The sequence below is a fragment of the Seriola aureovittata genome, chromosome 16, assembly GCF_021018895.1.
Source record: "Seriola aureovittata isolate HTS-2021-v1 ecotype China chromosome 16, ASM2101889v1, whole genome shotgun sequence".
Taxonomy (NCBI): domain Eukaryota; kingdom Metazoa; phylum Chordata; class Actinopteri; order Carangiformes; family Carangidae; genus Seriola; species Seriola aureovittata.
Window position 1 is genome coordinate 21,836,860 of NC_079379.1, and position 23,480 is coordinate 21,860,339.

The window sequence follows — 23,480 nt, forward strand, 5'->3', positions numbered from 1 at the left end:
CATGATTCGAGACAAGCGTCTCCCGAGCCAGTTTTGTTTGTTGTTTGGTCCAAATTGTTCTCCCTTATCTCGTCTATGTGTCCGAGCTACAGGAGAGATGAAGTGTGATTCCACTATCTCTGTGTCTTCAACTCCATAAAGTTAGCTGCATTTTCACATTTACTAGATAAAAGCATCGACTTTATGTCTAAAATGTACTTTTTTTTTATCTGCAATCAGATACAAACTGGAAATGGGTATGTTGTGTGCTGAGTTTTAAGATAAGATGTCTGAAAAATTTTAGCGAGCATGAGCTTCGGTCTGTCAATTAATATATTTTAGATGAATAAAAAGCATAATTTGAATCCAATCTTAATAGCTTTGATGGCTTGGTTGTGCGTCAAACAACATATCCTTTATACATTTTCATTATTCAAAAGCCACAGAGCTTATTTCTGTCGGTCAAAGGCAGATGCAAAGGCTCCTCTTATGACTCAAATCTATTTTACCACCGCAATCTGCTAAACAAACAAGAGGCTCTAGCCGATAGGCCATTGCCGTTCAATATTCATAATAGTCTATAAAGAAGGGCTTTAGAGGATCTGGGTGAATTGCATTGTGGATATCTGAAAGGCACTGGTTTTCAGTCTCTGGTTACAGCCACTGGACTGTTTTCCTCTTTAGGAATTTGCATATTCCGCCCCTGCAGCCTTCGGCTCCATCTACAGATCAGTATTTATTCTGAGTCTTAACCAAACCTGCAAAAAGACGGCCAAGCCTCAGATCTGTGATTTGTCCAGCCTGGAGATATTGCATGAACACTGAAGTCTTAAATCTGAAAGAGAAGGGTTTTTTTCCCCAGTTAGCTTAATTTTATCATGAAATTAACAGTTTTGCAGCAGATAGCACACCCACACCTCCCCCCAGAGAAAATCTTGTCATGTTTTCCATCTTTTCCAATTCATTCTCTGCAGAGCTGCAATTAGTGTGACAGATTACAGGGAGCGACAAACTCCTCTCTTGTTTCCTGCCGCCCTGAGGCAGGGAACAAACATTTAAATACTCATACTCCATTGTTTTCATCTGATGCTTTGTTAAGATAATTTTTTCAAATATTTATAGTTATATCCGAGTGCAGAATGAAGATGTGTGAAGTCAAACCTCAAACCACACCTCTGAGCTGAGAGCAGGCTGGGACACAGCACAAATGAATGTGACAGTGAGAGATGGGAGCGCTACACTAAAAGCAAAATGAAGGCTTTGTCTAGTGTTTGTCTGCCAGTGAATAAACTAATTATATATAAAAAACATTGTTGTACGCATATAATATGATGGATATGATGCAGCTAGTTTGATTACATATTTGTCTCGGGACTCATCAGTGTTACACACAACAACCAACGGCCTAGACCTTCTCACTAAAACCTGAAGTCAACTGAATGAAAAATGAAAACCAACTTGAGTTAGGTCCAGTCCAGTGAAAGCTCGGTATATGGGGCCAAGTGGTTAACAGCAGCAACCCAAGTTCAATTATTCATGGCTGTATGTCTTCGCCCTCATTTCCCGTCACCTCTGTACTGTCTGCCTTTGAATAAAGGCACAAATGTCCCCAAAGTGAAAAATAGAAAGCCCAGTAAAGAGAACAGAAGCATCAGCATTACAGCTGGAACAGCATAAATGTTGAAGGATAATTGGGGCTATTAGCAGATAGAAAATCTGCATATACTGTGTTTTGATCATTTAAATCATTTTCTAAGTAAAAATGCTGGATGACTTATGACTGTGATACTAAACTGAACATCATTGAATGTTTATCTGGCAATGCAAACACTTTTAGTATGACATATATATACAGTATATTGAGTCTAAGAAATATCTGATAAAAGTATTTTTTTTAAAAACATGTAATTTATGCATTACTGCAAAATGTGAACCCTTCAAGTTGTTGAAATCCCCAAAATTCCCACTCAAAAAAATAAAGATAGCATGACCTTGACAGCTATTGCTCTGACTGAAGGAGTGGTGCCAACATTTCTGCAGCGAACTTCAGGTTTTATCTCCAAATCGAGTGGGTTAGATAATCTGGTTAAACTGTTGAAAATTGTCATTAACTGTGGTGGGAACAGTGTCGTCACAATCGACAGAAATTTGAGCCGAAGCTACAAAAATAAGACTCAGTGTGAAAGAAAATGGAAATGAGAGTTCAGTCCAAGAGCGTAAAAGGATTCTATTGTCAGTGACAAAAATGAGTAAATACCACTGCAAATGTCAAGAGTGTGTGGCTGTGTTATTTTTGCAACCACACCAAAGACTGAAGCACTAACTGACCTTATGATGAAATCACTGGAGTCGATGAGGCTGCCGTACTGGGACCCTTTAAGGTTCCCAGAGTTCCCCACCACAGCGCAGGACCTGCAGCGCTCGGGGCTGGCGTCCATGTAGAGCACCTCATCAGGGATGACTTGGAACAGCTCCTCCACCACTTCACTGAAGTTGGCCGGCTGCCTCTCTGACTGCAACCACTGGTGACACAGCAGAGACAGGCCTCAGAGACAGCCGTGGCTCTAGGGCCACTTTAAGTAGAAGTGATTGAACAAGGGCAGCGGAGCTCGAGACACCAAGCACATTTCTGAAATAACCTCAGGGGCAGCTTAGCTCCGTCTGTGGGGGCTCTTTTGGCCTGGCCTTCTTCGGGTGGCTTTGAACTCGGAGAGACAGTAAATAAATGCAGGAATGTGTGCGCTCCGTATGCTGTTACATATTGTGCTGTGGCGGCTGGAAACGGAACGGATACAGAATGTTCTGCTACAATCTCACACGAGCTTTAATGCAGTTTTGGTGACTCATGGGCTAAATATTTTTATTGCGCCTTTTCCACCGTGCCAAGTCTGGAGAAATCCTATAACAATTTATGAATTTTATTTGATATTGAATATGGTTAATACTTGCTGAAATACAGCTTTTAAAACTCTACTGAAACCCAGATTACTTGATGTACATCAGACATGTTTCGCGTCTGATGAGCTTCTCTTCCTTTACAGCCATTACACTTAGCTGTGGAACGTGTAAGCTTTGACATCTTACTGGAACAAAGAGCCCGGTACACCTGGAGGTCGTGCCCTTGCCTTGCAGCAGCACAGCCCGAGCCATCTGGCTGGACTCGCGTTGATTCGTGACACTTGCCTCATCAAGCTCCCTGTGAGGAGCATTTCTTGAAATGAATAGTGACAGGAGGCAACCTTGCAGTAATTTTTCTATTCTTGCCTCTAATTGGACACGGTGTGAGGTGAATGTGGGAACACCGAAGGCACTGGATGGCTTCCAGACAAAGGTAGTATAATTGTGTGACATACAATTTGTCAATGGGCTTTTCTAATTTAGAGAGCTGTACTTTAATAATTGGATGTACAGAAAGTACAGTATATATTGATTTGACAGAATTAAATTAGCGCTGGTGCCTAATTAGTTCTATAGCTGACGTGAATTCTAATTTACAAGAAAGGGGATTTAAAAAAAGAAATCCTCCACAAAACATTTTAACAACTATTGTATCTATAAATAATTATGGGTTAGATTTTTTATGTGTTGTACTTGGCATTACATCCATTTAGATATTTCCTGTGGAGCTGGACCTGGAGTCTGACATGAGGAAGTAACAGTAAACATCTGTCACTGCAGATGAGCAGTCATTTAACACTCACAGCAATCACACAGGTGACAAAATCCATCACACGGGAGGGAGGCAGAGATAACGACTGCAGTGTCAGGTCGTAGTCAAAACTGAAAACTAGAGTAAAGTTAGTGGATTTTCATGGATATTCATTTTAACTAACTTCAATGAATTTCGAAATCAAAGAGTGAAAATCCTTTATCTCGTTAGCTCTAATTGGAAAGAAACAATTTACTGCGTGTTTTCTTTATCTAAATAAAACCATGAGGTGACCGTTAAAGAAGCACTCCAGCAAATTAGTATTACACCTCCGGAAAATTGAATTTGTACTTGAGAAGCTGATTAAAAAAAGGAATGGGAATCAAAGCAGCACACTGGCTTTCAGTTCCTTACATGAGTCAGACTTTACAAACTACACTTCCTATAAAACAACTCAATCGCATCTTCTGTGAGAGAGAAACTTACATACTTTATGTATTGTTTTAATGTTTAAAGGTATTGAAGGCTACATTTTTTTCCCCTTAATAAGCTGTTGGGAAAAACTGTGGTCAAAACATATTCATGAACAGCGGCATGTTTGCATAATATTTGCAACGTTTGTGTTATTACTGTCGGACTGAAGGAGGCAGGTTGCAGGGGGCCGAGCTAAGGGTTGTGCTATCAGCTATACATTGAAGTTATAATGGTATAAACATCTATCGCTCGCCGCCTCGTCCACAGATTTGGGAGAGATGCTGGGAGAAAACAACAATTTCCATATCCACCGCCTCACTTGTTAAATGTGAACAAATTGTGCGTGGGAGTTTGCTTCACAACTTGATCCTGGTGAAAATCCCTTGGATTTGAAACAATCAATGTGGCGAAAAACAAACACTCCTTGGGAGCTTTACAGCAGCGTGCGTGATCTTGGTTTTTTTATTTTTATATTATTCATGCACAGGCTTTGTTCTCAGCACCTCATCTGCTCTCAGAGGCTGAATGTGGATGTTTCTCTCAGTCCTCTATAGGATCACAATGCAAATCCCCTTAAAACGAACAAAAAAACTCCCAAGAATCCTTACCTGCCACCATTTAAAGGTGTCATCAGAGAGGACGCTGTTCTCTCTGGTCATCAGCGGGTGGACGGACTGATTGAAGTGCTCAGCGAACCAGGGGTCGTCCTCCAGCTCCGTCATGCACTGCTGACAGGCGCATGGCCCTTTGGAGAAAAAGTTGTCCGACAGGTGAAAGGCGTACTTGAAGAAGTAGAGCGAGGGGTCTCGGAAAGTGTAACTGAACAGGAACGTCGTGAAGGTAATAATGCAAAAGAGCACGGCAAAAGTCCTGATTCTCCTCCGCTTGGGTAGAGACATGTCGTCACAGTCAGAATCAGTTGGCCGGGAACTTTGGGAGGGCGACGGACGAAAATAGCATCATGATAAATCTCGAGTCCCGAAGGTGTGAGAAAAAAAGCGACCCTGTTGACCACATCTCTCTGTGGTGGATTGAGCGTAACCTGTTGTTCTTATCCTCCAGAAAACACAGCATGTGGATGGGAACCAATATCCTCAATAAAATCCATCCATGTGTTTCCTTCTTAGATTTTACATAAACCAAAGGAAGGTAAATCCACAGCCGGGGTCTGTCAGCTTGATGCCTCCTGCTTAATCAGATTCAGCCACTTTTGCTGACTGTCGGGATGTTGACTCTGTGAGGTCAGTGACTGATGTGTCATCCATTCTTTAATGATCCATCTAGAAGGCAAATAAAAGGACATTTCTGTGACACTGGGAAACATTAAGGGAAAAACAACCTGTGAACCCTGAATACTGTTTAACCATAAGCAGACAGTGGATGTAAATTCTGCACTGCTCAGAGTTCTTGTAATTTCACAGTACAAATAGTTACAAAATGAAACTGTCACATCAACCCTACAATTTCTTTGCATGGCAGTGTTTCATTTTCAGGGTTTTGTTTATTGCTCTGTTTTTTTTTCTTCTCCTTTTTCTTCTTCTTCTTCATCTTCAAATTACACAGGATGCGTCGCAGTCTCTCAGCTCTTAAAAAGACCGTCAAACACCAGAAATGCCTCCATTGATTGTGAGGATTATTACAGCTCTGGAACAAACAGGCACCAACCTTAATCACCAATCCCACTGTTAGGAATCTGTCAATAACTGGAAACAGCCTTTGTTATCCGAGGTAAAATGAAAGTCCAAATGCACAAATCTTTTTTACTAACTGGGATAATACCAAAATGAGTCACTGGTACAGTGCCCACATTCACAAATACAATTTCAGATAGTGTACATTAGGGAAACAGTTTCCTGTGATTTCGCTCTTTTTTCTGCTGGTCTTCTCCATTCTGCCACTTTAAAGGCATAAAATTTTAAACGTTTTTTTATTTCCCCCCACGCCAGTTGTAGGTGATATCATTTAAACCAGTGATTCCTAACCAGGGGGCACTTCAGCAGTTGCCATATGGAAAGATTGTGCTGATCTAATGTGAAAAACAGACATTTCAATTAGATTTAGGAAAATTACGTATACTGATTCTGCTGCGAGCAGCAACCTCCAGGGCTGGAAACTGAAGCCAACGAAGAACCGCAGTTCCTCGAATGGCCACATGGGGCGAGTCAATCCCCATAGACTCCCATTTTAAAAAAGACATGTCGCAAAAAGTCTCATCAGTCACGACTAGCAGACGGCGGTGAATCCAACATGGACAGCCAAAGGTAACGCCACCAATTTGTCTAACCACTTGGACACAGTCACACTGCTGAATATGAAAAGTGCGTGGCTCAAAAAAGAAGAGAGAAAGTCCGATAAGTGCCAAAGTAATCGTTCATTAATGGTAAATGAGGTAAATGTTTGAAATAATCATGACATTGATTTGAAGTCCTATCACCGAGCCCCGCTGCAGAGCCTGTACAGTCTGTTAGAAACATACTTGTGACCAAGCTCCCAGGATAAAATAGAACAGAGGAATGTTTTTTTCAGACCCCGGCTTTTTCACATCTGACAAAGCAGGCGCACCTCCTGGGGTTTCATATTCAACATTTTTCAAAAGGCCACCTCTCCCTTTAACAGAGCCCGGGTTTAATTCTGATGTGCAGTTGCGTTTAGGCTTCCACATATAGTGCTATATTTAGGTAACAGCAGATCCACGTTGCAGATGAAGTGCTATCATCACCGCACACAGGGTGAGAAATACATCTGAAAAATTAGCCCTACAAAACACTCTACCTGCCCTTTGCTCTTAACAATTTCTGAGCCAGGTCTCCAAACAGAAGATTTGTGGGGAAACTCCATTATGATGAGAGAAAGGCTGCGGGTCTTTTCCTGATTAGAAATTGATCAGGTCATTCAAATTCCACCCTGGAGGGAAGCAAAGAGGATTGTGTTTAAGACGGGGGCGACACAGCTTGCCTGTTGATTTCATTCTGGCCATCGGAGCAGAAAAACAAACTGTACAGCCATTTATCAGCAGCACTGACACAGGCCAATGCACAGGAAGGCTTATAAGTGATCCCGTCTGCTGTTCGCAGCTCCGTAACTCACAGCGGACTGAGGATTTGCATACAGCCCAAGGTTGGTTATTGTCTAAGGCAGCGAGTTTGACAAGGATACCTGGGGACACTTATAATGGACACTTCAATGACTACGCCTACTTCTATAAAGCAGGCTGTTGACTCCACTCAGTTTGAAGCCCGCTGGCAATAAGGGACCAGGTAGATGTGAGCTCAAGCTGAATATATTCTCAAACAGGTGGCGGCGACTCCCCCCCCGCCTTTTTCGACAACACACCAACCGTCATCTCGTTCCCCTGACCTTGTCCGACTGAAGGCTGGCAACCCTGCGCTGATCAAAGTTCGCCAAGCTGAGACAGCAAAGCGTCTGTTCACACTTCAGAAGGGAGAGAGAAGGGGGGGGGGCAGAAAGAGAGGGGGTGGCAAGCAGCAGTGTGTGAGCTTAGATTTTCACCCTAATCTTCAGTTTTGAGAAGTCATCAACTTTTGCAGGGTGTAGTTACAGTAAAGTGTTTTCAGTTTGTGCTCTGTGGAGATTGTCTCTCTCCCCCAGCTTACCTCTGCTACTAGCGGGCAATTTAAGAAGACAAAAATCTGCAGTTTTAAAGGGCTCATATGTCTCGTACAGTTCAGAGAGGTATCTCTGCTGCTGTTGAACCAAGCCTCTCAGTGGGAGTTATCTCAGCAGCAGCAGCTTTGTCTGTAATACACGCACCTCGTTAGATAAATGAACATGTCAGCGTCATGTCTCTTACACAAAAGTCACAATGGCAATCTGACTAGGTCGGCCCTAGAAACATTTTCCAAACACTGCAAATCCGACTTGAATGCTGTCACATCAACGATGAAAGCTGCAGCAGCACGAAGCGCACGCACACATAGAAATTAAACACACAGCTTAAATGATAACACTTCAGCCAATTAGCACGTCGCCCCAAATCATGTGGCAGCAGATACTGTCCTCCTGCAGATACAGGTCAGGAGCTTCAAGTTAATGTTCACACCAAATGTCAAAATAGAGAGAAAGAAAATGTGATCTCAGTGACTGTGGCGTGATGATGGGGTTGGTTTGAGCTTTTCTGAAACTGCTGATCTCCTGGGATTTTTACACACAACAGTCTCTAGAGTCTTTACTCAGAACGGAGCCAAAAAAAAAAAAAAAAACTAGGCTCATCAAAACTGGACAGTTGAAGACTGGGAAAAAAAAAACGTAGGCTGGTCTGATGAATGTGGATTTCTGCTTAGGCAGCAGATGTTCGGGTCAGAACGTGGCTTCAACAGCGTGAATCCATGGACCCAACCTGACTTGTGTCAACAGTCCAGGCTGGTGGTGGTGTAATGGTGTGGGGAATGATTTCTTGCCACACTTTGATCCCTTAATACCAATCAATCATGGTTAGAAACAACTGTGGGAGGGATGTGGCAGAAACAGGAGATTGGTTGATGAATGTGCAGCTGAAAAATCTGCAGAAATGATGTGCTGCCATCATGTCAACACGGAGCAGAATCTGAAAGTCTCCAAACATCCTGTGGAATCAGTGACAGGAAGAACTGAGGCCCGAGGCTCTACCTAGTGTTAGTGTGGGGTTCCTAATAAAGTGCTCAGTGAGTGTATATCCCAAGTATTCAAGAGAATAAAATCACTATTAAACCACGAAAAAGTAATAATGTTCTCATTTTAGAGCCTTGCACTGCAGGGCAAGAGATCATACCAGCTGTCCCCTTCCTTATATTTTAAATCATCGTTCGTAGGTAAATTTATGAATATCAAGCAAATGTGAGTCCTGCGCTGTCGTGCTTAAAGAAATCTGCAGCAATACTCTCTATCTAATAAACAATGAAACGGATGAGGAGATGTAACCTTGATCCGTAACCAAGAGAGAAACGAGGGTGAACGCCCACCGCGCTCAGAATAGTCATTGATCGAGGCTTTAACAGTAGAATAGGTTTTAAAATCTGTCACTGATGCAGCTAGTCGGAGAGAGAGAACACACTGTTTTAATGATACCATTACTCGTAAGGCCAGTGCCGTGATGCGGAGGTTCCTACTGCGTCCCTGCTGCGTTAACAAAGTGGCAAAAGTTGGTCTTGACGTGGCTTGAAGGAGCGAGGGAAGTTTCCCATAACAGACATCGACTGTATGTCTGACTGACAAAAAGGCCATTGCTTAACCAGACAGATGAACGATGTTATGTTTTCCGCGTCTGAGAAAAGGGGCTTCAGAAAGCCTTCATGTATAAATAAAGTAGCCTAACTGCCCAGTTTCTTAATATGAATATTATTATGCGACAGCTGGAAATAAGAAAAACCCGAATGTCTGCTTTCATCAACTTTCAGTATCTGAAACTGCACCAGATGGGACGAATAAGAAGGAGATGTTAAAGGCAAGCGAGAAGAAATCCAGAGGGATCCTCTGTGAAATTCCTGCCCCATAACTAATAATATCACTCAGAGAATAAAAAATGAAAAAGCTCCAGATTTTACATTTGATGGCATCACATCTATGAGTCTTCATGCTCTAGTCTCTGGCTTTGGTGGAGAGTATTTCATTTTCACAGCTATTGACTTTCAGTCAGTGCTTTATTTTAATAAAAACGGAGGCATGGTTATGTTTGCTGCTCAAGCACATAAAGAGGATTTGAGGGGCACGGAGAGACTGAAAGGTCTTCTCACAAGATTTGAATAAAGGAAGAAATTGTTCTGAAATCCGTCCACAGATATGGAAGTAATACCAGGTCAGCTGTCGGATGTACTTAATTAAACTCAAGGAGAACAGTGTGAAAAGACGTACAGTATAAAAATCTTTTCTTTTAGTGTTTCTCAAAGCCTTAAATCTAAAACCATGTTTGCTGTAAGAAAAAGCATCTGACTTCAATCTTTTTTATTTTCATGCTTCTAAAGAGGGTTTGTGTGGCTCTCGCTGGGCTGGAAATAGTCTCCGACCCCTGGTTTCATGAAACTCTTTCAAAATCCAGCGGAGTGCAAAGTGGTCGAATTTAAAATGCAGCTGTTTATCTAGCCCCTGACTTTTTGAAGGTGAGAGGTTTATTATATATATATATATTTTTTTTTTGTCCAACAGCAATGTGTTATTTTAAGCATTTTCAAACTGCAGTGAGTGTGTGCTCTTCTAGCTATTGATGTTTACACATCCTGATTTGTGTGTGTGAACATATACAGGTTCCTACGAGGGAACAAACTACACATCATCATCAAAAACAGTGACATTCAAAAGTGACCGTTTGCTGCTTCACAGACTAATACCATCTATAAACAGTCTGTGTCCTAACCCTAACTAAAGCCTGATTTATCTTATTCCTTCATGAACACGGACACTGCAGTTTAACTTAAGTCAGTCACACATACACCATCCTGCTACTGCTGCACTAAATATGTATCAATCCACATATGAAAATAGTTCCCAACAAATACATTATTTACTCCTGTCTGTTGAAAACTGCAGTGTCCAGCTGTTTTAGGAAACTATTGAGCTGTTTTTGAAAATGAAATTTTGTCTTCCATAGAAACTAGGGAAGTGCAGATCGCAGTTCTATCCGTGGACACTGCGGTAATTCCCCGGACCAGGCGGGCCTGGTCATAAAAATTAACATTCTGATTAACAGCGGATGGGTTGCAGGTGGGTGAAATAATATATGATGTATGAGGAAAATATTAATTACATTCTCTAAGACGTGAACATTTTTTTAAGCTTCATTTTGCATCAATTAGACTCTATTTAGATTGCTGAACTAGTTATGATTTATCATTTATTTTGGGCAGCAACCAAACATCATTATTAATTTGTTTGTGATCAGGAAGTAGCAGTGGCATTGAGAATTTTAATGTCAGACTGTGTTCAGGCTTTTGTAGAAATACCTGTTGCCTTTTTCTACTTCAGTGTAACATGTCACAATATCATCACATGTAATATCCCACTGAAAAATGATGGTAATGTGTGATTGGGTGTGGGTCTCTAAATAACAGGGCTGACGTCACAGCCGATCTGCGCATCACTGGTAGGAACCGGGACAAACCGCCCAGTGAATTGTTGGTTTTGAGATTTGTTGACAATTAGAAGAATATATAAAAATACCACGAAACTGCTCTGCGAAGCTTCAAGGCCTCTGGACCTAAAAGTTTAATTAAGTAGGCTTTATAGTTAATTTTTTCACTGGTGTCAATACACCTTTCGAAAAGGAAAACTGGGAGAAATGTACTTTAACTCTTTAATATACTCTTCAATACTGAAGCGTTTTGATGCCGAAGAAACCTTTTGGAACCGTTCAAAACAGAGCTGATCCTTGTCCGTCATAGAAACTCAGGCAGCAGGCTCTCAGCCTATTGGCCCTGCCTCTGAAGTGCCCACCCCCTTACTTTGCTCTGACTGGTCAGAGGAGATGTCTATCCACAAACTAGCATCAGTTAGAAAAGCTGTAGAAAAAAACAGGCTTTTCCTGACTGGGAGAACACGTCATTACGTCTCACTCTCTTCCGGATACAAATCGCTCTGTTGTCTTCTTTGGACTTCTCATTACGATATTCACAGCCTGGAATACTTTTATAAGGAACCCTTTTGATTTTTGTGACCTGTGGACCGTTACGGACGAAAGGAATACAAACAACGGATGAATGGAGAGAGAATCGGAGTTCTACACGTCTAAACGGTAAGCAGTCACCACACTCTGCTGGTACACCATGCTGGGAGACATTAATAAATTAAATTTATGTAGGCCTACTCATAGTTAGCACAAAATAAACCAAATATTTGAATTCTACAGCCTCTAACCGATCTAAGGAGGCGCAGCCTGTCTATATTGACAAATGCTAACAGGTTTACTCCATCAGAACATGTTCAGAACCTCACAATGGGCCCGTTGACGGGCCTGCGGGCCGTATGACGTTAATCTGACAGTTACTTGGCAGCATAAGCAAAAAGCTGTCATCTAGTTTTAATTCAAATATGGGGAAAAAAAAAAAAAAACTTATTTGTGCTTGTAAGTACATGACATCACCTTTATTGATTTTAGCACTCATTTGTGTTGCTGTTATTAGCGATCATAAGATTGTGGTTTGTCTCTGGCAGTCTGTTCTTGCTGAAAGATAGTGATCTTTCCATTTACACCATGTACCCCCTGCTTCTTCTATGCCCTTGTTGCTGTTAGGTTTACTGTTATTAACATAACTCTAACGGACCTTTACTCATTTTGCCCTGGCTCAGCGGCTGATTATAACTCTTAATTTTATTATCCCAAAATTGTATTACTCACTTAGACATTCTCTCATTGCATTGCCTCTGATTACTGCAGACTCTTATTAGTCACGTCCTTCACACCCATCCATGTACCTGCAGTTGCCAGGAGCAATAAAGTTTCCCCGGTGTGTTAACTCCCTGTGAGTCTGCCTCGTTCACCTCGGGCTCATGTCACTGAATATAAGCACAGAGAAGTGCAGATGAGATGAACCTTCACACTATGACTCTGAGCATTTCCCTTAGCTCAGGCTTACCATTTAAGCCCCTTAAGACCCCCCCCCCCCCCCTTATGTAAAAAAATAACCCCATTCGCCTCTGTCTGATAGTATGGTATATTGTATATCACCTTGTTTCCACTCCAGCTATATTATGTTGAGTGAAATATTCAAAACCTGCGCTCAGTGTTTTTGTTCTGTCAAGTGAAAATATGCTGCATGTCTTATGGGTTTACTTTACATTTCCCCAAAATTCAGTCTGACATGTTTGGTATCTTTGGATACTTTTTGCATCTGCGTTAGAATTTAAAATGAATTTCTGTCACTTTTGAACAGTGTTTACATGCACAGCACAAGTTTGTAAATGGCTGACCCACTGGAGGATCACTCGGGCTTAAAATGTATTACTAACATCCAAGCTATAATATATGCTGATCTATAATTATACGTTTAATTAATGCAGTTAAAGCTGAATTCACGTACTATATGTCTGGGAAATTATACAAAAATGGCATGTAGATGATAAATAATTCAAATTGCACTTACAAAGTCTCAAGGAAATGAAGCTCTGAGGAAGCTGCAATCTGAAAGAGTACAATTTTCAAATCACAAGAGCTGCTTTTGAAATGGTAACTTACCCAGCCTGATATAAAACAAGCTGACAGTATCTTAGAAGCTGTAGCAAGTGACCATTTAAGACACCATCTGTTGCTTTTTCATGCTATAAAAGAAAAACTACACGGGGCTGGTAGCACATCTATGCTCACTTCCTTATTGAGAAATTCCTTGTGCCCCGCCGCTTGCGCTATAGATTGACTGGTGAGAGTATCAAGATGGTTAGAGGAGGAAACATCAGAGAGACTCAGACACATGTTTCAGCCTCAGTCAGACCCAGACTCAGAGGAGTTTGTTGCTGATTCTGTTTTGCACCGCAACTAGGAGACCGGAACAGTTCGTGTAGGTAACATCTTGTATGTTTGTTTGTTAGTTTATAACTGGCAGTGGCTGACACAGTGTTTGTGGGTTTGCTAATGCAAACTCTCGCTCTCTTTACTGACAAAAACTGTCCCAATTCAGGGGCTGCATCCTCCAAGGGCTGCATTTGAAGACCGATTGCATCACGGCTCGGCTGTCCCATACGGAAGGCTCCCTCAATTGTTGTATTATTTAAACATCATATATGTACATTTGATTTTCGTCCGAGGGGATCTTTAACTGTAGTTATTTAACATCAACTATGTGAGTTAACAAAACAACAACAAAAAAATCTTAATTAACATACTGCATGCAGGTGAACATTTACACTCGGCTAAATAATTAGTTTAGTGGATGAAAGAATCTGAATGATTTTTTTACATTTGGGAAAAAAAAAGAGTGGGCTTTGTTTTTCAACTTTAGATGAACTACCAGGTAGCTCAGGAAACTCCTGATTAAACTTTATGATACTTCTCATCATACCATTTTGAGCTCATCACCTTAAAAGCTCTACATTTGGACAAATGCATGAATATGGTAATGAAATGAATAAATGTATATAACACACGATATGAGGTATAGGGCCACAGTTTGTACAAGCCAATTGCTTTTCCCAGCTCAGTATCCGCCGGCTGATGATTCTCAGATTGGAAAAGCCCCTGTTGCAGTAAAACCAAACACAGGTAAAGGTAGCTGCAGCTCCAGCTTCCCCCTGAAAATTGGTTTTGATGTTTACTCTCAAACGGAAAAATCTCCCAACCATTTTGCATGCAGTCGAATGTTTTGTTTTTTTTCCTGCACTTCGACTGATAGCAAGGTGGACAGAATGTAAAGCAGCTGAGATTATTGATGTGTGTTGTCAGGCACGTCCTCTGTCCAAAATGAGACGTCTGCTTCATTAATCATTAACAAAGCGGAAGATGTGGGATGCCTCATCGAAGTCGATTTGCACGTTTGTCAACAAAAAAATCCGTGTTCCCAGGATACTGGTGACCCAGCTCCCATATATCGCCTATATTTTTTTATCTCTGTGTGGTGATGAGGCCATTTTGCATGCAGGCCAATTTTTTTCCTGCACTTTCACTGATAGCTAGATCCAGCCAGGAAAAAGAATGTAAAACAGGCCTCAGTATTAATGTGTTTTGTCAAGGAAGTTCTCCATCCAACAGGCAATGTCTGTCCCATTAATCATGAGCACAGGGGAGGGTGAGGGAAGCCCTGAATTAAATAAACCGGTCCATTTGCATTTTTGTTAACATAAATATGTCTACCATGATGCTGATGGCTCTTTATGTTCAGGGTTTGTGATCGGTTTTCTTTTCTCGTTTTTTTTTTTTTTTTAGAGCAGCTTCACACCAGAGGGTTACATTTTCCTGTTCATGTAGATGTGAAAAATGTGAGCCACAAAATGAGATCAGAGGCCAAGGCAGTATGTCTACTGGGGACTGACGACACATTGAAACAAGTAGCCTACAGTGAGGAAGAATCCTCCAAGGATTTCAACAGATTTGGCTCACAACAAGGAGACATGTTTGAAATGGCGTGCTTTCAAGTGCAAGCGGTCCTATTCAACTGCATGGCACAAGGATGCTGTCTTTGTTTAATTTCTGACAATCATCATTCAGACATCAGGCGGGGATGACAGATCTGTCACTACAGTACAACAACAAGGCCGATATAAATTTTTTTTTCTTCTCTTTTCCAAATCGAGTGATTTCTCTATCAGTGTGTCAGTCAGATCCACTGAGGAGTTCAGTCTGTGTATGATCTCGTTCCAGATCCACTTCTGCATTTGGAAAAAATTCACTTCTGTCAGGAAGAACATGAAAAGCAGACTGTCCTCTCCAGAGATCGACAGCATTGGTTGTTTGTTCATACTTGAAAGAACCTATGTTTATGTTCAGAAGCATAACGCAGCAGGAAGTGCTGTGAAGTCCTTCTAGAGGATTGGATTGAAGGGTGGATGGTTCAAAGTGTCTGACTCAGAAAACGATGATTGGCATCAAGTCTTTTTCCAACAGTCAGTAATGGTTTCCTTTAACTAGGATTTTCCCCTGGAACACTAACGAAGGAGATCTCGTTGCCTAAATGTACCAAAAGTCTAACATGGACTGAACAGTATATTCTGTTGTTCAGGTTTAAGCACCTGTCAGAAAGCTGACTGCAACCCTCCAGCCCAGGGGCCATATTAGTTTACCTGCAGGAAATTTGATATATCTTTGTTGATCAATAGCAGTGATTTGATGATTGTGTTTCTGAGTGCTGACATTTTAAGCATTCACTGCTCACTTTCTAGCCTGCAGTCTTGTTCTGGAACAAAGACTCCCTGCCCCTGATGATCCCAATTTTCTCTCCTAACCCACAGTACTAGCAGCTCCACAGTGGAACACAGTGCCATAAGTAAGTAACGCGTTAAAGCTCGTTTGATTTAATATTGAAATCAGGAAATATGACAGGGTTGGTAATACTACTGAATCCACTTAGAATCAACCCCCCCCCTCGAACATAATGAACCTGCAAAACATCTGCATTTTAGGATTGTCATTGTGTGCTTGTCAGCATGCTGATGTTAGCATTTAGCTCAGACCACCACTGTGCCTAAGTTCAGCCCCACGGAGCTGCTTGCATGACTAAAGACTCATAGTCCTGGTGAAGTCAATATCAATACTGAATCAAGTCACTCCTCTACTAATACTATTGAACCAACCGAGAATCAACACCATGCAGCTCTATGCAGATTCCAGCTACTCTGATCGGTAAGGAACTTGTGCTGCATTTGCATTGTTCTGTAGAAGTAAGTCCAACAGGAGCTGTCTAAAAGGACTGCCAATTAAAAGTCAGTGGCAGAATAAAACCTCGATCTGTTTGAGCAAATGCAAATCAGCCCCATGCAAAAATTAAGCAAAAATTGTAAATTCAAATAATCTGAATTTGCTTTTTAACTCATACCTGATTTATTTATACTCTTTAATCAATCTGGTTGTTCCATGCTATATTAATATTCAGCTGCTTCATTTCCTGCAGATGTTTCACAACAAAAGACTTCCAGAGAAGTGTCCGTATTCTGCCAGCTGAACAGCTTTTAATATGAAACAGATTAGAGAAGCATTCAGTTTTCATTATTGGCAACAGCAACAGCGGCAACAGCAAATTGACAGAGAAAACTGGAGCAGTTCAGAAAACTGCTTTTTTTTTTTTTAAATAAAATATTTAACAGGAGGAATTCAAAATAAAAGCTACAGAGCTCTAATAAATAGTCTGATAAAATAAACTCTATTTAAGTATTTATAGTTTACATTTTCAAAGTAACTCACCAACCAGCTTTCCTTGGTGGTCTCACTGTCTGGGTGGTCTCCACATGAAGCGAGCTGCCAATTAAAATGACTGACTTCCTGTTACTTATGGATCTGTAGCAGTGCTGTAGATATGTGTGTCTGTGAAAAAGCTCTTGAGCCAAAACAGTTGCAGTATTTTGCACGCCGTTAACTAGCTTCCTCGTTATGACAATGTGTGCCAGTAACAGAGGAGGGAGCGATGGAGGAGACAGTGTAGATGCTCGTGTAGGAGGAGATATTTTCTATTAGTGTTTTTACAAATTGTTCTGGTCCCCATGAGAACTTGATGAAAACCATACAATAGTTCCACTTTGTAGATTTCGACATACAGTATACTGACTATATGCTTTGGGAGTTAATGCCCAAATGTTTGTCACTTCACTGTAGAGCCGGTAAAGATATACGGCTCTACAGTGAAGTAACAATCACAGATGGTCTTTTTTTTATAGTCCCATTCAAAATCAACCACGACATGAAAGGACCCCAAAAACTTTTTAAAACTTTCAGAAGTTTATATATTCGAGGAGCCTATATGCAGGGAACAGATGGACTTTTTTGGCAGACCTTTCAGTTACAGTGTGTGGGATTAAGACAGGCTGCATTAAATAACCTGAACCTCCTCAGGAAGAACAGCCAGCTCTGGCCTGTCTAATCTACTGCAACAGTGTTATCGGACCACTGCAGGTTGTTAATAATGTGAGCCCCCCCCCCCCCCCCACTGCCCACCCCACCCCACGTAGTCGGTACTGGGCCACCGTGTGGACTGTTGGCTGGACTCGGAGCTTTCTGGCTGTGTCAGAAACCCACAGACAGCTAGTTTGTTTCTGTATGTATCAGCAGTGCTGGGATCAGTACGTGGTGGAATTTGTCCGTGTCGACCACTAATAAAATCAGTCGAGGTCTAAAGAACAGTGTATTAACTTTCAGTGTGACATCTGTTGACCTTTATGGACCACCTCAAATCACGGCAACAATATGTAATATAGTAGAAAATAAAGTCACAAAATGAGATTTTAAATAAAAGCTGCTCCGGACCATCTCGTCACTTTCTGATAGCGACTCACTGTAACTTCCAATCTTCCCTGAAGATGTAGCGCAGCTCAGAGGGAAATGTTATATTATATATTATTATAGAGGGGATTATAACATCTTGCCTTGTAAAGGCAACGATGGCTGAAGCTCTTGTTAAGTGGAAATCACCCCCGCCCGCTCCCAGCAAGGAACCACGTTCGGCGGCAGAGAAAACTTCAAATAGCCCCTTTAAAATTTTACCTCATAAAAGTATAAAACTATTATCAGCAATTCTTTTTCTAATTGTCATTATGTGGAAGTGGGCCTTTCAGAGTGTTATCATCTGCCTTGGAAAATACTGTCTGACTCCAGAAAGTCTCATCGTCAGGGAGGATTTATTGATAGTGGCTGTTACCATGTGCATGTGAATGTAAATTCCGACATTATTTTCATTTTGTAATTTCAGTTATTAGTAATCAGTGACTTCCAGACATGCTGCACAAGCATTGATGAAAACATGACAGTCGAACAAACAAATAACCACATACACAGGGACACATGCAAAATAAAAACATACAAGATGCTTCTCCAAACTTCACAAGCCACAGCCCACCACTTCAACCTAAAACCGTTTTGTGCTTACACATGTGAAATGTATAAAGCCACTCCAGTTAGTTGTTACTCAAAAGTCCTGACACATCAATAAACTGGCCTCAAATGGACACAAGAAGGAACGATGCTGCCTCTCTGAAAACCTACGAAGTTACAGTGTCAGTACTTTAAGGAAGATTAACTCACACCGACTGAAACATGCGTAATTACTGCATGAATCATTATGCAGGTGTGTGTGCAATTTGGAAAAGTGCACAAGGAAAAGATCATGGCCGCTAATGAGCATGATTACTGAGGGCTTTTATTCTTCCATCTAGGCGACGAATGAAATATCATTGACAGACATATTCATTATTTTGAGCTCTCCTCTAAATGAAACATGTTGTCTCATGTAAAATGTAAAATTCACACTTTCACATTCACATTTCTTGTTTAAGTTCAGCTGCTAGCAAAGACCTGATGCCGACGTGTTGCTCAGGAAACGGTGCACAAAAGAAACTAACTTGCGAGTATCGGCTGCAGTCATGGATGGATTATTGACCTTGCTTACCGGGCACAGACTCAAGGGGCCCGAGGGTCTCGGGGGGCCAATAGGCCAGAAACTCCATCGAAGTTACTGTTAAAACTTCTTTTTTTTTTAGAAAGTCACAGAGCTCAGTTCAAAGACAAAAAAAGAACCACAAAGAGTCACAGAACTACAAAGAGACGCAGAACAACTACAAAGAGATGCAAAACACAGAGAAGCACAAAACGAATAACAGATCGAAGAGAAAACATTATTGGAAGTACAAGTGTGGTATTGATGCGAGATGAAGGCTTCATGTGATATACAGCCAATAGTCAAATAATGTCAGCAAAAAAAAGAGAGACTTTTGGAAAACTTTAAACTCATTTGACAGGATTATTGCTGTTGTTAAATATGACAATCCGCCTCAGTTATAACTCACTGGACTGAACCTGCTATAAGCCATTAGAAGTCAGAGAAAATACCAAACCAAGCAGGATGCCACTGAAGGATAAGATCATATGGAAAGTCACACACTGCGGCTCCTTACTCCTGTGTTGTGGTGCTAAGTGGATATCTGTGGTAAAGGAGCTTTGTAGTGCATCTTTTTAATTTGCTACAAAGTCCTTTACCACTGTATTCTCACTGTCTGAATGATGTTGACTCCCCCTCACATACCTCCTTCTCTCTCTTCACGTCTGATCCGTCTACATAACCTCAGCGCATTCCTTCAGTAAACAAGGACAAATGCACTTGATCGCTATAAAGTGACTCCTTCCTCAAACACGTCCTCGTTCATCAGGAGGCCTGGTGCCTCCACGGAGACAAACGCAGAGGAATTTCAGCTGACAGCAGACTTTAAGAAGCCATTCAGCCATTTAGTAACGACCCCACTGGATTGTTTTAAACTATGTTTGACATCTCACTACCTGGATGATTAATATGAATCCATACAGACACCACCTGAAGCCATCCCTGTTCTCATCAGTGTTCAATCCTGTAACTGACGTTTCATAGGAGTCTTTCTTTAACTTGGGACGACGTGAAGCTCAAATTGGAGATAAGAAGACAAATGAGAGATAACAGGACGGCGCCTTGAGGTGGCCCCTGGAATCATACCAACCGCGGGCTGTTGGCAAGATAGTTTGTAATCCAGGACACAACAGGAGCCTCTGCATGGCAGCAGTACGCTGTTAGAGGCGCAGTGCTATCAGAGTCATCTAAATGGGAGGGCGGACTGTGGAGCAGCTGGGTGATGGCCTCATCCACCAGGGGATGAGCCTGGAAGGGGGTCCAGAGGGAGACTCAGGACGGGTCTGGGATGATACAGGAGAAATGAACCAGTGCTTAGTCACTGGGTGGAGGTACATACACTCAAATAATCAATATTAACCTAATAAAGGACTGCGATATTATCATTTAGATTTCTTTATCTGATTAGCCTCATTACAGTAAGAGTATAATCACAACTAAATGTCTCTCTGTCTTTACATACGTCTGAGTGAGTGAGTGAGTGAGTAAGTAAAGGAGTTTTTGTCCTCTCAGACCTTTTGGATCAATTACATGAAGCCATTAGAAAATGGATTAGAAATCACATTGATCACACTGATTCCCACTAATCCAATGTTGTGTTTGTACTGGAGGGCTCAGCACAGCTGGCTGGCTCACTGGAGATGTTCGATATCTCTGTTTACAGAGCAGTGTGTTTACAGTACAAAGTTCACAACCGTTAAGTTTACAGAATAGTTATCGTTGGTAACAGTGTCAATATTGCTTCTGTTTCCTTCCAATGAAACCATGCAAAGTATTTTCAATAATCTACTGATGCATGTACCATCTGTTTTGGATTTAGTATCTACTAGACATTTCTCCATCAGTGGCGTCTTCAAGCACAGGGTGTATTTTTGCTGGAACAACTGGTGTCCCTGAAATAAAAATGCAGATATTTATTGACAACTGGCATAAAGCTAATATTTAATGATGCATTTCACCCGTTACTGACTTCTTACAAACTAGATTTTCTATTTTGCATGAATAAGGAGAAGATTTCCAATATTATATTCTTATCAGTAAATACAGAAACAAAATGAAGGTAAAGTGTTGTGCTACAGTAATTAAAATCGGTTAAGTACGGTTACAAAGTATCAGTTACTACGTTGATAATGAATTAAATGCAAACTTGCTAATTAGCACAAAACACAAACTACAGCTGAGGCTGATGGGAATGTTAATGTTTTAGCAAATGTTTGATCCCAAACCAAAGTATAAAAGGACAAACTGAAATTTTGATCTGATGATGGCACAAGATGAAATGTTAAAGGTCCCATATTGTATAAAGGTAGATGTCCATGTCCTTCTTTGATTATAAATCAGGTCTAGGTTCTATATTAATACTGTGAAAGTATCAAAGCCTCAGTCCACAGAGAAATCTACACAACCTGTATTCAGAAACTGAGCCTTAAAACGAGCCGTCAGGACTTCCTGTAACTTTGTGATGTCACAACAAAACAGTCACCACCCTCAGCCAAGCCCCAAGCTACATCCCTTTAAGGGATCCAATCTGATAACAGTTGAAGGGGACTTGAATATGTGTAACATATTTCATGACAATCAATCCAACAGCTGTTTAGACATTATACCCGCAACCAACTGGAAGAACGAGAGGAAAGGTCTAAAGTCAGGAAGCTACAGTACATCATGTGGGAACCATGTACAGTATATGTGCATCCATCCAATAGTTTTTGATAAATTCAGTATGGACCAAAGGCATGGGCTGATTACCAACCCACGGCTACAGATAAATCAAGGTTGATGCCTTAATAAGTTCCGAATTGGGGAATAGTGTGTGCAAAAGTAAATAAGCTACACCTGTTATTTCAGCATGTCAGATTCATATTTAATCAACATGTCATGTCTTCGGCTGAAAAATTAATTTTCAGCGTCTGGTTGTGAACATAAACCACTGCGCTCTCATCTGATGAAATACAGAACACAACTGATGTTTCACATTCTGACAAATGTTGAAAGCTTTTACTAAGTGGATGTGACAAGAGAAAAACGAAGATTCAGACAGGATAAGTGGGCTCAGTACTAGATTCAGATTATCAAACTGAACCCCAACAATTAAAAGGCTGAATTTTATCATCTACAAGTGACGATATTTCACGTTGCCTGAATTGAATGAAAACAGAAACTCACTACATTTATAATTCCTTAAACTGAGTAACATTTTATAGGCACAACAAAGGTAAGAGCAGCCTTGGAAAGATACTAAGTCCATCTTATTATAAACTACAGATGGAGAATGATCGGCGAGCGCTACAAAGCGATTTGCCAGCAAGTCACTTCAGCCCATGTGGAGTGGACGAATGTTTCTGCCCACACTTTTCTCCTCTCACCTAAATTTCCCTGAATGCCTCACTCAGCTCAGATGGAGTACTTTGCATAAATATCAAACCAAAAGTCAAATAAATGAATTTCATTCTGTAGCACAAGAAAATGTGCAAACAGAACATTTTTTTTTTTTTTTCCCGGCTGAGCTTGGGGATTGTAAGCAGAGGTTACAGGATACATTTTCACCCATTTGATTTCTCCAGAGCTTTTTTCTTTTTTTGGCAGAGCATATTTGTCATAAAGTTGGGAGGGTGGGGGGGGTGGGGGGGGGGCGATCAGGACAGGGCTGATACCTTTAAAGGGCAGAAATCTAAACGTTGTATGTGGTGAAGACTAGTGTGCTCTTTACACTTTCATCCTCTAACAAAATTATTCATGATAAACAGTGTGAGTGTGTTCGTGTTATTTGGTTTTGGCTAAGCAATATTTGAATGTCTTCTCCTCACAAATGTGCTGGATTCTCTTTAAAGTGTCAACGCGAGAGGCTTCGTGATGATTCTGTGCACTTTTTACTCAAAAGAAAAATCTGCATATTGTTTTGCTACTCTTTTTTTTGCATTAAAGCTGTCAGCCTGTTCTGTGTGTAATTAAATCTGATAACACCAATGTTAATAATTATGAAATATAATGAATCACATGAATATTCAAAACTGGGTTAATAATAACTGGGAATTGTCTTGTAAGTGTCATTAAATGATGAACTCTTTGAATAGCTGCGTAAGTTTGACACTGTGACTCTTGCAAATGTCAGTCAGTGTGAGTCAATTTATACGAACCAAATAAAATCTATAAACAGCCGGCGGTCACATTTTAAAGTCACCAATATAAAAGCCCTAAACAAATAGACAAGGAAATAAACAGAATCACCTGTGTCTGTTGCTCAGTTCTGCTTTTTCAACTAAAGTCTTTCCATGTCTTATCAAATGGACAAATAAGCACATTTCCAAGTATTAGCTGTGCTCTAATCCCTCTGGATAATTGCCTTCCTTGTGCACCAAATCCTACGACGTGTCCTCATCACACAC

At 41.0% G+C, this 23,480-nt stretch overlaps 1 protein-coding gene across 3 annotated transcripts in view; it reads right to left on the bottom strand.

Moving 5' to 3' along the window:
- LOC130183882 (CMP-N-acetylneuraminate-beta-galactosamide-alpha-2,3-sialyltransferase 1-like) overlaps window positions 1–23,480 on the bottom strand; it is a 58,850-nt gene that overhangs the window by 20,021 nt on the left and 15,349 nt on the right. Inside the window, exons 1-3 of one of the 3 annotated variants that reach the window (XM_056399626.1) lie at window positions 16,914–16,989; window positions 4,711–5,382; window positions 2,308–2,501 (exon numbers count right to left, since the gene is read on the bottom strand). In XM_056399626.1, the coding sequence (XP_056255601.1) occupies window positions 2,308–2,501; window positions 4,711–5,001 (485 nt within the window). In that variant the 5' untranslated portion in view covers window positions 5,002–5,382; window positions 16,914–16,989. Of the gene's footprint in view, window positions 1–2,307; window positions 2,502–4,710; window positions 5,716–16,913; window positions 16,990–23,480 lie in introns of those variants that run through there. The other 2 variants (XM_056399623.1, XM_056399624.1) reach the window with 2 other exon arrangements.